We start from the raw sequence: 14,719 nt of genomic DNA on the forward strand, positions 1-14,719 counted from the left end.
TAATGGAATTGTGTATTGCTGGGAGCACAATTGTCTCCATCTACATTAGTTACATCATCTAATGTAGTTTTAAACATGAGCTGGCAGACCTTGGCTGGCAGCAAATTTGAGACTAGAATTGTAAATAACTCTTATATTGAGTACAAATACGTCTTGTAATCAAATTTTTCTTCCTCTTAAATTGTTGTCATTACTCCAAGGTTTAACATCCCAGTATAGCAATTGTGCAATTCTGCTATGCTGACCACAAGTAATTTTACTCCTATCATTTACAGACCAAGTTTTCATTTCTGCTTGGCTCTTGACTTCCCTAGTTTAATTCTGCACAATTTTCACCCCAGCTACTAGAGGCTTTTCATTTTGCAATTTCTTACTTTTATTTCCCTATTCATGTATGTAGTGGGTAAAACTTAGCTCATCCTTCTGAATTCTCCATTTTGTAGCGTTCCAGTCAACACTGTCACCAGTCTTTGTTTGCTGTAGTTAAAGCTCTTCCCTCATCTTATAATCAAATATTAAGTTATGAACACTTCTTCAAATGGCAACTTACTGAATCATTGTCCAAAACCTAATCTAATAGAACTTTCAATGTAGTGCATTTATTATGGATATCAAATTTTATAATTCTGGAATTTTCTAGACCATTAGCAAACACTTTATACATGCATGCACATATAATGTATGCGTAACACAAGAAAAGCATTATATGTTTAATTAACTGGACAACTATTTTGTTGTCTTTGCGTAAGGCCATGAGTACACCAGTATGCTCTGAGAGTGGATGTGCAAAGTTACTAGCATAGCTTATTTCAGCCCCCCGTGAAGCCAGCTATACCAGTGAAAACGTTGGTCTAACTGCATCTACACTAAGGCCTTTTGTCAGCTGTCAATCAAGAATCACACCTTTACACCCGTACCTGCAGTTATGCCAACCAAAGTATGGTGTAACACATGGCCTAGAATACTTTTAAAAGGCCTTTTGAGAAGCTTAACCTACACGTACGTCAGTACAATCAAAAGGATTTAACACTACCAACCCTCCCTTCATTATATGCACTATTATGCCCTTGAAATTTTTAGGGTATCATCACAACAGCTCTTTAACAGGAGACTTCCACTAAAATTATTTCATTATTTTCATAACCAACACCTCCTTGCACACAAAAGAAGTCACCAGACATCATGGGTTCAGAAAAGTGAGGTTTTTGTACAAGTCTTTAATAAAAAACAAAAATATATATAATCAGGCATTTTATGCAATGCATACATTCTTTATATCTGCAGGTACAGATAAATAACAGAAGGCAAAAGCAAACATTTTGCTTATCTTTGGCAGTTATCCATATCACCCCCGAAGAGATATTATAGGGTCACAGAATAACAGAAGTCTGTAAACTTCACACATTACAGACAATATACCAGGCAACAATACAGTAGTTAGATTTTAGAAATTTAAGGATATTTTTCTTAATGACCACCCAGGGTTTAAATTTAACCTTTTTGTTGTCACAAAAATTAAGGCCTGCTTTAGATGACAAACATGTTTGCTAATCAAAGCGATGTTCCAGGATTTATATTCTATCCAATCCATCCTTCACTCAACCTACTTCCCTTAACCACACATCAGCACTAATGAAAACTAAGCTGAACGTCCCCACAAAATAAACTAACATGATTTCGTATCTGTGGATCAGTGTCCTGAACCCCAACTAATGTATGTACGTACAAAGCAGTTAAGCTTCCTTAAGTCAATATTTGTCTCACTCTGTGTCCCAGAATAATAGCTATCCTTCTGCTTTACAGCACTGATGCATCTGATGGCTCTACAGAAGCAATATATACAGGATATACACTAAATCAGGAAAGCAATTTTAAAAGGTCCACTGATAACACGTAACAGCTTACATCTACATATGTACATGTTTTCACAGTTGAATTTTAGAAAATTGTCTGAGAACTTCAGAAATACTTCTATTGTATTTTTATATAAATAATATTAAAAACTCCATTGTCAAAATGCAGGACAAATTTTTTAGATGTATCAAATTTAAATAGATCTTGAAAACCTGTAGAAGCTTGAAGGCTGTAAAGCTTGAGGTTTCTTTAAAAATGTACTTTTGCCAGTTTCAGCAGACTGGTCACATGCAAGGGATTTTTTTGTTTAAGTCTGGTAGGAAAGAAACTCCACCACTTTTGAAGGGACAGGCAAGTTCTTCACTTGGGTAGTAGGCATCACTCTTCTAATTGCCATGCGACACAAGTGTTGAAGACTGGACACATGTTTTGGAGTCGCCCAGAAGTACACGCTTCCATCGTGCGTTCTGCACACAAACACAAAAGTCAATTATTCCACAGGGCTACTTTCAGAATTGCACACCTTTACTAGAATTCGATAGTTGGGAGAAGCCACAGAAATCCTCTCCTCTAAACTATTTGTTCCCCAAATCTAGATGTTAAATAGCATAGTTAAGATTGCATGCTGTGCTCCTTGGATTATGGGCTGGGGCTGAAACACCTCCCGGCAAACCTAAGGCAGATCTTTCTCTTACGCTATGATGGCAGCAGACACTGAGCCGTTCAGATTATAAATGGCAGTGTACTACGCTAGGGGATTCCAGGGGCCTGTGCAGGACTGCCTAGTGCAGTGCCTGCACAAGGAGAATTCGCCCCTAGATGGCTAAAGGGTTTTTACAGCACTTCCACGGCTACACAGTGCTGTAGATGGGTCAGGCCAGGCAAGAGAATCCCTCCCCCTCGTTCATGGTTTGCATGATCATTTCCTAAATACTACAGAGAAAAGAGAGACTATGGTTGTTAAACTCTAGGTGTTACTGAACTCGAGGCTTGCTTGAATAAGCACTGATTCTTCCTTCAAACCATCAAAAGCAGAAACAGACATTTAGAAGCAAGGGAGCTAGAACTGCTAGTTAACATTTGCAAAGTACTTCGAGACTGGATAATGCTGCGTACGTGTTAACTATTATTTATTAGCTGTATACTTGCCCAGCAGCTAGAACACTGCCATCAGTAGAAAAGGCACAGCAAAGCCCATTGTTCAAAGGTGCAACTTGTACAGGATAGTCTTCTTCAATACTCCAGAACCTCACCATTCTGGAAGCAAAAAAATTAGCTGTTAAAGGCAGAGTAACCAATTTCTTTAATACAATACAATAATTTATGAAATGTTAACCTAAATTTGTGAAATATATATTTATGCATTTATAATATGTTGTCTTCACTTGCAGTCATGTAGTCCAGTGGTTTTCAACCTTTTTTCATTTGCGGACCCCTAAAAAATTTCAAATGGAGGTGTGAAATCTCCATTTTGGAAATCTTAGATAGTCTGCAGAGACACCCACCCAGCCACCCATTCCCGGGGTCTGCAGACTACAGATTGAAAACCACTGGTGCAGTTATACAACTTTACATTTGTGCATCTCTCGGGCACTAGTTCTAAAGAAATATAACTGGCTATCATTTGAAGAGTATGCAATAGATACTACAGACTTAGTAACAGCAAGCAAAAAATTAGGTATACTGCAGTCAAAGAATCTTAATTCATGATCTGGAAGTAGATTAGAGTCAAAACTTTAGCAGATGTTATTTCCGCTAAGAGGTCTCAATCCTCATTTTAGCAAGCTACCAAAATAAGGTTCCCTTGTCTTGAGACAGGATGCCTTTCCTATCTTTAAAATCTTCTACTGTAAAAATTGATTGTGTCTCAGTCTTCTTGAACAAAACCATACACTAAACTACAAAAATAAGCCAAGATGACCCAAGTAATCATACTGATCCATTTTTTCTTGAAACATGTCATTCAACCAGACCCAGGAGCACGCTATTTCAATGATTTGTTGAAATCAAGTTATATAGAGGGCCTTTATTTCTCCACCTTTTTACAGATATCTGTTGTATGTTTGCAGTGCCATTTAAGATCTCCTCTGTACATCATCTCTTGTTTATTTGATATGGTTATGAGAGAGAGTTTTACAACAGATCATTCGGACAGCATGGCACTGCTACAAGCAGTCTGTTGTCAGTTAAAAAAATAAGTGGTGTGTATTACAAGGAATTTTTAATTACTGGGAAGAAGCAAAAGAGTGCAACAACTCTTTCCTGATACTTACTTATCATCAGCAAGGCTTGCAATATGCAGTCCATCATGACTAAAAGATACAGATCTCACCCATCTGTCATTCGCTCCCCCAGCAAATATTGGAGTTGGAGGGGGAAACAGATGCCTGTAGACAGACAGACAGGTTCAACGCACAGCATAACCATTGAAAACTATGTAGGAGTTTCTGTTAGCCATGATCAGTGATAGACTTCAAGAGGATTTTTTTTACTTCACATTTGTCTTTAATATATGAATTAAGAGATACAGCTGCACAGCTTTACAAAGGACATCACATTACTAGCTATATACTGAAGACGCTTCCACTAGTAGGTTTTAAAGCACCTTTTAAAGCACTTGAATTACACATTTTCAATTATAGAGATAGTACTCTCCTAGAACTTATCTTTCACATTATAAAACATGGGAATTTAATAACTGGGAGATAGAGCAGTTTTCTCCCAGGGAATAAAATCTTAGTGCATGGTGTCAATTTTGTACTTCCACCACCCTCTATTGTCCAAAGCTGAGTTTTTTCTCATCTACTAGTCAAGCAAGCCAAGTAATACACCATTCCCTTTTCAATTACTGTGCAATTAGCAGGCATACATTTAGGTTTTGATAAGAAATTGAACCATTTCAGTAATTCTGTTAGTAAATATTAACCTGTTATAATCTGTGTATGTTAAACTCATAATTCTTTGTATATTGACTGTACTCCCAGAATCCGTGCTGCATGAGCCAAGGTGTGTCTGGATTCTAAGAACTTTGTGTTTGTTCTGAAATTGAACTTAGTGTATGACCAATGCTCATGAACTGAATCAACTACTGGGCTGTTCTCAACTAATGAAGGATGTTGACAGAAGCACAGTATAATAAATAGACAGGGTAATTGATACGGGGTGCTTATGATCCAATTATGTTCTGTGATTGATAAGAGGTATTTGTTATTGCTGATGTTTTATGTGATGAATGGAATAATGACCCATTGAAAGTTATTTTTAACTCATTAGGAACTGCTGGTTACCACAGCTGTCAGTAATAATGACTGGATTTGAAATCCCTTTAGTTTATCAATCAGGTAAACTGAGATACCATAAAAGGAATTCCATTAGTAATTAGGTAAAATGAAATATTTGAAAATAGAACACTGAAATTTACTATGGGAAAGACACTTACCTCCACACAAAGGAATTTTTTTGTCTAACATCCTCTAAAAGGAAAGAGTTTTTGGGAACTTAGTTACAAGTGAACTGAAGTAAGTTGTCATCATTTCTCCAGTTACAGAGAGTTGGTACGTTTGCTTCCTTCCGGTATAGTACTACATTAAGTATTGCCTGATTATTGTAATTAAATTAACTCAGTTGAAGTTTTGTTATTTGACATTATACCTTATTAAATCCAAACAGGAAACAATTCCATCACTTTTTCATTCCCTGCATTTTCATTAGGTATAAACTATGGTCAGATCCTTTTGTAAATTCCAAGAAGGAAGTATAAACACATTTAACTACTCTGCTTACCCAAATTCCATTAGAATAACTCCAATATGGGGATCCCAGACATAAACTCGAGTATCATAAGATGCAGTAGCCAGTAAAGCTCCATCAGGAGAAAACTCACAAGCTACAACATCGTTGTGATGTCCTTCTAGTTTCCGGATCATGGAGTACTTATCCATATCCCAAAGAAAAACCTGAAATTAAAAAAAGCCAAGGTTATAGCTTTTGCTCAGACACACAATGAAGCATTTACATTTCTTAACTGACTGCTAGTTTTACTTAGGATTATATTAAATCAAGCATTATAAATTACTACAATTAAGAAATATGCTCGTGTCATACTCAGATTAAAATCAGTTTTTAAAAAAATTAAAGCAGACATGCAAATTCTAACTTAAGTTTGTTAAATGTTATTTACAAAATAAGCCAAAATATAAGAAAGGCAATGCAATTTAACCATGTAGTTTTACCAAAATCCATGTATTACAAAATTATTTTATTAAAATACACAGAAATAAATAGGGTTAAGCACTACAGTCCCCTCTTTTCAATAACTACCAAAATTTTAAGAAATATACAGACAGAAAAAGTAAGGTTAACATATTGTTACTCCAGTGGCATCCCCTTTGAGTTTAAGATCACTTGTTTACAATACGCTTGGATCACCAACGTCAGCCTAGGAAGAGAAACAGATACTGCAAGCAAAGAGAATTTTTACAGCCAAAAGAAATGTCTTTGGCAACATCATAACAAGGAAGTCTAACCACATTATTAAAACAAGTTTATGCATTTTAACTTTAATTATATCAACAACAAAGAAAACATTTGAGTATTGTGATTTATCCATTTTACTGTAAATCTGACTACAGAAATTGGTAAAGTAGAATAGTAATTTCTGGGGATTTTACATGCAGTGCTACATTATATAAAATTGCCCTGAAGACTGTGCTGAATAACTTAATATGAAGGTTCTACTATGTTTTAATGTAATGTTATAGAAAATAGCCTAACAGACTTTATGGGTACAAAATTATATATTAAATCTGTCCCTGTAAGTGCTCTTTGGGTTCTTTTTCCCCCCCTCCCAGTACAATTTTACTGCAGATTAAATACTAAAAACATCTCAGACAGATAAATTCAAACAACTTAAGTTTAACCAAAGAAAATAGTATTAGTGCTTCACATACTTTTACTAAAATGAAACCATTTTCCAAGTCAGTTAGTTTTAAGTATCATGTTGACCAGTTTCACTAATAAGACCCCAAAATTCCATAAAACTGGAAAATAAAATTTAAGTTTTAGGAGTCAATGGATTTCACTGCTGTGAAAATTTAAAAAAAGAAAGAAAGAAAAAAAGCAGAAAGTGGACATCAACCAGCACCTGCGTACGTACAGTACACCCTGCAGTCGAATGCAAGGTTACTTCATCCTATGGTAAAGTTCGCCCCCAGCCTGGTAGCCAGAGATGCCACTCTTTCTGCCCAGCTAACACCATTGTGCGCCTGTGTGAGTGGTGCCAGCTTAACATCAATCACACCAATATTGCTGCCACCACCTGTGACAGGGAAAGCAAGAAGCTTATGGAAAACACACAGCCTAAAAATATCAATGTATACATCCACATGTGTTCTATTTTAAAAGGACAAAACCAGTGGTCCCCAAACTTTTGGGGTCATGCCCCCCCTTACCTGCTCCACACACCCCCAAGAGCCGCAGTCAGGCGCTGGGTCCAAAGCCATGGTCGAGGGCCATGAATGGAGCCACAAGCTGGGGCTTGAGCTGCAGCTGGTCCAGGGTGGGGGCTGGAGCTGCAGCCATGGGGCTGGGGAGCCAGGACTGGCCAGGAGTGGGGGACAGGACCACAGCCAGGAGGCTAGGCTGGGGCTGCAGTTGGGGGATGAGGCTAGAGCAGAGATGGGGCAGAGCATGGCTGAGTGGCGCTTCCTCGAGGAGGCATGCCCCACAGTTTGGGGACCTCTGGACTAAACTGTTCTCTATCAAATCTGAACTTTTAATTTACCAAACTTTTTAAAAAAATATAAAATGCATTCTAACAATTATCCTAGTAAAGTAGTGTTCAATATTCACATTAGTTTATGGTTTTGCTAATCACTGAACTTTAGTATACTATCCATAGAAACTATAAACTAATATTTTCCTTTTCCTCTATTTTACACTAACTAATGGTTTTTCAGTGCCAAGAAGAGCAGCTTATTGTAAAACGTGCTTTACCTGCACTGCTTTCAGTTCTCTAGCAGGACATTAGAATACAGATGGAAACAAAACCAATATGCTGTTCTTCTTTCTAGATGTTTTAGACATATGAGTGCTAGTTGTATTTGAGAATACGTAGAAACATTTTTGTTCAGCAGAAGAGACCATGACCAGCTCAGACTTTGAAAAGTCCTTTTAATTGAGCAGGAAATAGAAAGGATAAAATCAACAGCAAGATAATTTGATTAAAACATTAGCCTAAATATTCCATTCTTAACACTACAAGTTTTACTTTCCTTAGTTTTTATTCTATGAACAGATGCAGATGTGCAAGCTACTTCAAAGGATGCTTAAAGTTTCTTCAACTAAAAGCAGTGCAAGTTCTCAGTTCATAAATCAGTATATAAAGGCATCTTAGCTAGTTTACTTCAATTTCTTTCATGCAACTTCTTGCATCATCATAAAAACATTAGAAGTTCATGACACCGAGCACAAGCTTTATTTGTTACTTAGATTTAAAATGATTATACACACAATTCAATAATAAATTTATGAACAAGAAACTCTGACACATACTGCTTTACTGGCTCCAACGGAACAAAGAATGGAAGAGTCTGGAGAAAAAGCACAGCCATATACCCAGTTCTGGTGCCCTCTTAATACCTTCATCATATTTCCTGCAAAGGAAAAAATGGCATAACTAGAAGTAGTATTAGTTCCAGATTAGTAACCCTCATGAACAGTCTATTCAAAGTCCAGTTTTGTTTAACATTTTATGCAAAAGATTTTTTGAAAGACACACCGTATTGTTTTCCTGGACTACTTTTTTTGTTTTAAAGAGATGTTGGCTGTACAAAAGTTACCTGCCATATTGAAATGGCTTCAGAACTCTAACTTGACCAGCAGGGTCAGTACTCATCCCATTGTAACTGGCTACTGAATCTCAAGTATATGCTCCTTGCTGAGGTGCATATACAGACTGCAATATATGGGACAAAGATCAAATGACTACTACAGGGGATTTGAGGTCAATAAAGGTTTAAAAAATCCAAAATATACATTGATATTACTGCTGACTACCACAGAAAGATTGTTCTATGCTCTCCCAACAGATGATCTTTCAAAAAATAAATCAAACAATACTATACCATCATCTTTCAGGTCCCACACTCTTAGCGTTTTGTCTCTTGATGCAGACACTAATATCAGGCTGCCATCTGGGGCAAAGGTTAAATCTCTGACCACTTCAGTATGGTCCATCAGGTTAAGGAGGAGTTTTCCTGTTGCACAAAAATGATACCAATTAAGAGGAAAAAGTGCATAGCAGTTCTCTTAACTCAAATTAAATGCTCCCAAATAAAGCTTAAACAGAGAAATTTCCTTCCTCCTTGCTTACTTTTGGAGATTGGTTAGGGCACAGATGTATCTAACATATGAAAAGAGAAGTTAATCTTGTATACATACTTCATAGTGATAAGATGTGTTTAAACTTTCAACTCTGACTACCTCCTGCAAAGCTAAACTTCTAAAATCTATACACTAACAAGATTAGATGTCTGAAAACTAATCTAAGTGAATTACCTTTTAACTTTAGATGGATGCATTGTTTTGTTCTGAACTTCAATTAGCAAGTTTTTAAAACAGCAACTTGCCTAATATTTATTAAGTAGTTTCACTGCTAAGTAGCCAGGAGTTAGTTGCCACCCAATATGATGGTAACTATTACAAGTTAGATTGTAGGACCCCCCACCTCATAGCTTGGCTATGACTCTGTCAGCCTGTTTTAACCTAAGCAATATTACTTATAGACAAAGTGGGACCAGCAATAATTATTTCTAAAAAATTCTTCCCCAGAATCAAGGTACTAAAGGAAATTCTTCCCTACCTGGAATGCTAAATTTTGCTTTAAAAACCTCCTAAAACTACAAACCCATGTGCCTCAAGTGAAACACATATTTAAGCACTTTGGACTGAGGCCTAAATGGGTATTTCTACCCCATGTTCCTCATCTCTTTGCCATACTCAAATGACATTTCTAAGGTGCATTAACAGGTGAAATTTCACATAAAACAGTAACAAGACAATAATGGTTTGGAGATGCTGAAGAACAATTTGAACCATTTTTTCTCTTTTTAACAGCATTTCTTTAGTACAACTGTAGTTGCAATTATTCCTTCTATTTTTAGACCTAACTCATTTCACTCTAACTGCACTTTTCAGATTAGTATTCATAAACCAATATACATGTAGAATCCAGTTATTCTAGTTGATTACATAGCTTCAAAATGCATTGCGAAGTGACAATGGCAATACAAACATTTGAACAAGCTCCTGTACCTGTGTATACATCCCATATTTTGATGCGCCCGTTGTTCAAGCCCGTTGCAAGCAGAAGCTGATCTTGCCCAAATTTGAATCGATGCCATTCTATATTCACACAACGACTCTGTTTCTCAGGCACTGAAGACCCAAAAGCAAGACTCCAGACTGTATCACCACAGTCTATTATATGCTCACAAGGCTTATTTTTCTGACCACTATCACTGTTCTGTCTTGAAAGTCTTGCATTGATTGAATTTGCAACATTCTTTGTGCCATGCAACAAGCTGTAAAACAAGTCAGTATTTCAGAAATAATAAGCTTTACTGTAAACGTAATGAACTTGTATTTTAAAGCAAGAGTGTGTACTCAGTATAGCGAAATGGAAAAATCTTAGAATTTCAAGGAATTTATGGGCAGTCATAATGGTATCATCATGGTATCTAAAATTAATACCTTACTTAAGATTTTAAAATGTTTGTTCCTTGTTTCTCGGTTGTGAAAAGAGTTTGCTATATCGGAAAATCTTTTCCAGAATTAGGAAAATAAATTTTGCCTAATTCTGCCTCTCTGTACAGAGCAGTTAGCTTCCTTAATGCTTCATGAAAAATAACATTTTAAATGCTACATTTAAATTGAAAATTGTAATGAGAAACTGAATTTGTATTAGAATTAAGTATTTGAATTGTTTTTTATATAAAAGATTGGGGCGGGGAGGGATCCTTTCTCTTCTGCTGCAACTCACTAATGTGCCCTTCAAAACACTACATTTAATTAGAAAAATCCTAATAAGAGATACTGAAGCCTGCACACAAGAATTAATAAGCTGAGCACTATGCAGAGAAGTAGTATTTGCTATACAGGGGAATGCAGCTGTCTTAATCACAAAAATGTAATTTACGAATATTCAGATGGAATTCAAAATGACCTGCAAATGAAACAAACCTGTGCCATGGTTTTTTTTTTTTACTGATGTGCTGAAAAAATGATGAGAATATTCTGCTTGTTTCTTTAAACTTAGAGATGTCAAGAATGTAAATTCATGTTTCCTGATTTTGTTAGACAACCAAAGAACTGGAGTGGGAGTTCTCAGTCCTCAACTGAAAAAGTAAGCTATCTGAATCTCTATTAAAAAGCTTCTTTTTTAGTGTTTCAGGAAGTTGATATAGATGTTAAACAAAAAGTCCAAGTTTAAAATCACTTCCCCTTTCACTGCACAAGTTTGTATTTCATTTTTGCTATCGTAACCCCACTAGTTCTCCTGTTGTCCATAGACTCTTCCTACTTATATATAAAAATCAAGACAATTTATAGATAAAAAACCCAAATAACCTAATCTCTTATTTATACATTATAAAGCAGCAAATACAGCACGCCATCCTGTTTATTCTTTTACCGGTCACTTCATATTTCTTTTACTAAATGAAGAAATAGGAGAAACTGAATTTGATAACAAGCAGCACAATTTTTAATCTTACAAGTTATTAAAGCATTGAGTCCAGGGAACCAGCTTCACTATGCGATGTCCTTGTGACCATGCAAAATAAGATCCATCAGGTGCAAAGGCAACTGTCCAGTTTTCACGTCCACACTTCTTATCAAAAGGAGATGTTGGAGCTATAAGTTCTCCTATAGGACGTGATCTCGCTAAAAAAACAAACAAAGGAAATCCTATTCAAAATGTGAACAAGAGATTTAGCATATTTTAAACTTATAAACAACAACAAAGATTTCTGCTGATGTTTTTGCTTTAAATCAGATACAATTTAAAGTAATGTTTAATTTATTTTAGGCTAGAAAAATGCCTTTGTCACAATAAATTCATTTAAAGTCTTCCTTAGCAGCGACTGCAAAAATTTCAGGTCATTAAACAGCAGAAATATTCTTAAATAACAATAGGAAAAACACATCTCAAAGTAATATGAAACCAGCTGAAATCATATTTATGAGTCTGCTGAAACTATTATTTAAATTACTCTAACCTCCAGCCTTACAGATAACACCAAAATTTGCTTCTTTGCAAGTCAAGCAAATATTTCAGCAGAGCTGAATGGTAAATTTACTTTGTGAAATTTTTAACTTAACATTAAGTGTGTGCCAAGGCAGTTACATCATGTCTTATCACCCCAACAAAACACACCACTAAATGTATTGTCAGGCAAATGGAAAGAGAATTATTATATCCAAAAATAACACTCAATCCCATTTATTTCTAGTGAGTACAGCAGAAAAAACTTCATCAGGGAATCAGAATAAAGATTTTCATTATTATTTAGTGAACTCGAACTCAGAATATCTTCTCCCTCCCATTTAAGTGGAAGGATCGTTTTATTGTCCTCATTACACCCACCAACAGATTTAAGAGGACAGAATAATGCTTTTCATCAAGTCCATTTTTACAAATGCAAATTTAAGGAACATGTGCAAAATGATCACATCGTTTGTATGAAATTGTATAAATGTGTACTAAACATGCAAGTGTTCTTTATGGATGTACAGTATTTGTATTTCAATATCAACTACCTTCGAGCTTGTGCCTCCCCAATATGAGAAAGAATTGTGCAGCAGCCCTGCCCTACACAACGGGATAACCGCCCCAGGCTGGTTTCGCACATGCTTTCTGTATTCATATAAAGGAGGGAGGTGGCTCTGAGCTCTACCAGTACATGAAAACCAACACATGCAATGGCAGCTTTTAACCACTCCCCAAAAGGAAATAAAGGTTAACACTGAAAATGTGTGTTTATAAATTTCCTTTTTTAAAGCCAGGAAACACTGTTTTGAAGTCACCAATACAAAGTGTCCAAAATAGCTAAACAAAGTATCATATACATATTAAGTATCACTTTTCTCATCTATCCCTTCCCCTCACCTGCAGATTGTTGTTTTTGTATTACCAAAAATAAAATACAAATTCCCCAAAAGAAAAACTTCATATAAAATGCACAATATTATATAAACTCAGCAAATTTTTTTTTTTACTAAGTAACCAAAACACAATAGTTTTTATCTGTATTTCTATGATTTCACACAATTAGCAGCCACTTATGTCAAAATCAAAAAGGCAAGGACAAAGACTTTGCTAATCAAGACTGCTGCATCAAGTTAAAGGGAGGAGTTGAGATGCATGGTCTGAAAAACGCCTCTGTAGCGACGTCCTTCCCCCAACCTTTCCTGCCCTAAGAGAACATACTGCATCTCCCCTCACCCCTAAGGCACCTCAGGATGCTTTGTAAGGTGGTCAAAACCCCTGCCCCGCCCCCCAACCATCCAAAACAGCGACCGCACTGCAAGGTCTAATGAGGGTCACAGCTTTTATGTTTTTACCTACAGCACCTTCAGAGCTTTGTTAAAATGATCAGACCAGCAAACGTGAGCTTAACTAGACAGCCGGCAAACTAGGGCAGACAATGCCCATCACCCCACCGCCCCCCCAAATCTTAACAGCGACCACTGCCTGGGCTCCCTCATGGTACCCACCCCTGCACACTCTGATCTCACCATCCCCTCTCCAGCTCCTGGCCAGACCCTACCCAACATCTCACCCCATTGCCGTCCAGAGCGCGGCCAACCCCACCCCCCGCCAGCCACGCTCCTGTTTCCTCCACAGACGCGTCTCTAGCTGGCGTCGCTCCAGTGCAACCGCCGCCGAACCCAACCCTCCTCCGCCTCTCCAGGCCCCCCCATACCCCCCCCCGCCTCTCCAGGCCCCCCCATACCCATTTCCCCACCCACACTCTACCCTCCCTCCCTCTCTCCCTCACCCAGCCCCCCCTCCACACCTGCGCCCACTCTCTACCCCATCCAGCCCCCCCGCGCACCCCAATCCTCCAGCGGCTCCCTCCCCCACGGATGTTCACACTCCCCCCAACCCCTCGGCCAGGCCCATCTCCTCTCCCCCTCTTCCCCCGTCCCCACCCGCAACCCCCTCCCCGTCCCAGCCCGCCCCGCCACTCACCGATGAGCTTCTCGTTGACACTCGGGGGAAAGCTGGCCATCGACGGAGCCGCCCTTCGGACCGGCTCTGACACGGATCGGGGCGCTGCGGGACTGAGCAACCGGACCGAGAGCTGCCGCCGCGCGACGCAGGACGGGAGGTACCGACAGCAACACTGAGACAAAATGGCCGCCGCGTCCGGGGTTGTCGTGTAGGGGCGGGGCAAGTCCCGCCCCGTCCAGGGGGCGGAGCTACGAGGGCGCTCGCATCCCCTCCCGCCCTCGGGCCTCGCGGCTGCAGTACACCACAAACGGCCACCGCCCTGGGAGAAACCATTCCACCGGATGGGGGGGGACTGTCTGGGACGTAAGCAGGGGGCAGGACCCTCAGAGCGGGGGGTGCAGAACTAGGGGATAGGAGTTGGGGGCAGTTTGAGGGCCAAGGTTTGGGCTAGAACCAGGCCCAGGGCTTGGGGCTAGATCCAAGGGGGCAGAAACAAAGTTTGGACAAGCATGAGACTAAGTTCTGGCTAGGGTAGGAATCCTGACTGGGATGGCATTGTAAACCCTCCAGGGCAGGGACTGGGTATTATATAGTTATGTACAGCACCTGGCGCAGTAGGGCACTGATCTT

At 38.5% G+C, this 14,719-nt stretch overlaps 1 protein-coding gene across 1 annotated transcript; it reads right to left on the reverse strand.

Moving 5' to 3' along the window:
- Nucleotides 1-1,197: 1,197 nt before the first annotated feature.
- On the reverse strand, nucleotides 1,198-14,248 carry WSB1 (WD repeat and SOCS box containing 1). The gene is made up of 9 exons (XM_067538036.1): nucleotides 14,108-14,248; nucleotides 11,628-11,796; nucleotides 10,168-10,436; nucleotides 8,979-9,110; nucleotides 8,407-8,507; nucleotides 5,638-5,810; nucleotides 4,128-4,241; nucleotides 3,004-3,111; nucleotides 1,198-2,321 (listed from the first exon to the last, which is right to left on the reverse strand). Exons 1-9 carry the CDS (start codon nucleotides 14,145-14,147, stop codon nucleotides 2,162-2,164), a joined length of 1,266 nt encoding a protein of 421 aa, XP_067394137.1. The 5' UTR covers nucleotides 14,148-14,248; the 3' UTR covers nucleotides 1,198-2,161.
- Nucleotides 14,249-14,719: the final 471 nt, after the last annotated feature.

Source organism: Emydura macquarii, unplaced genomic scaffold (genome assembly GCF_026122565.2).
Source record: "Emydura macquarii macquarii isolate MOO-44397 ecotype Brisbane River unplaced genomic scaffold, CSIRO-AGI_Emac_v2 contig_450, whole genome shotgun sequence".
In the NCBI taxonomy this organism is placed as follows: domain Eukaryota; kingdom Metazoa; phylum Chordata; order Testudines; family Chelidae; genus Emydura; species Emydura macquarii.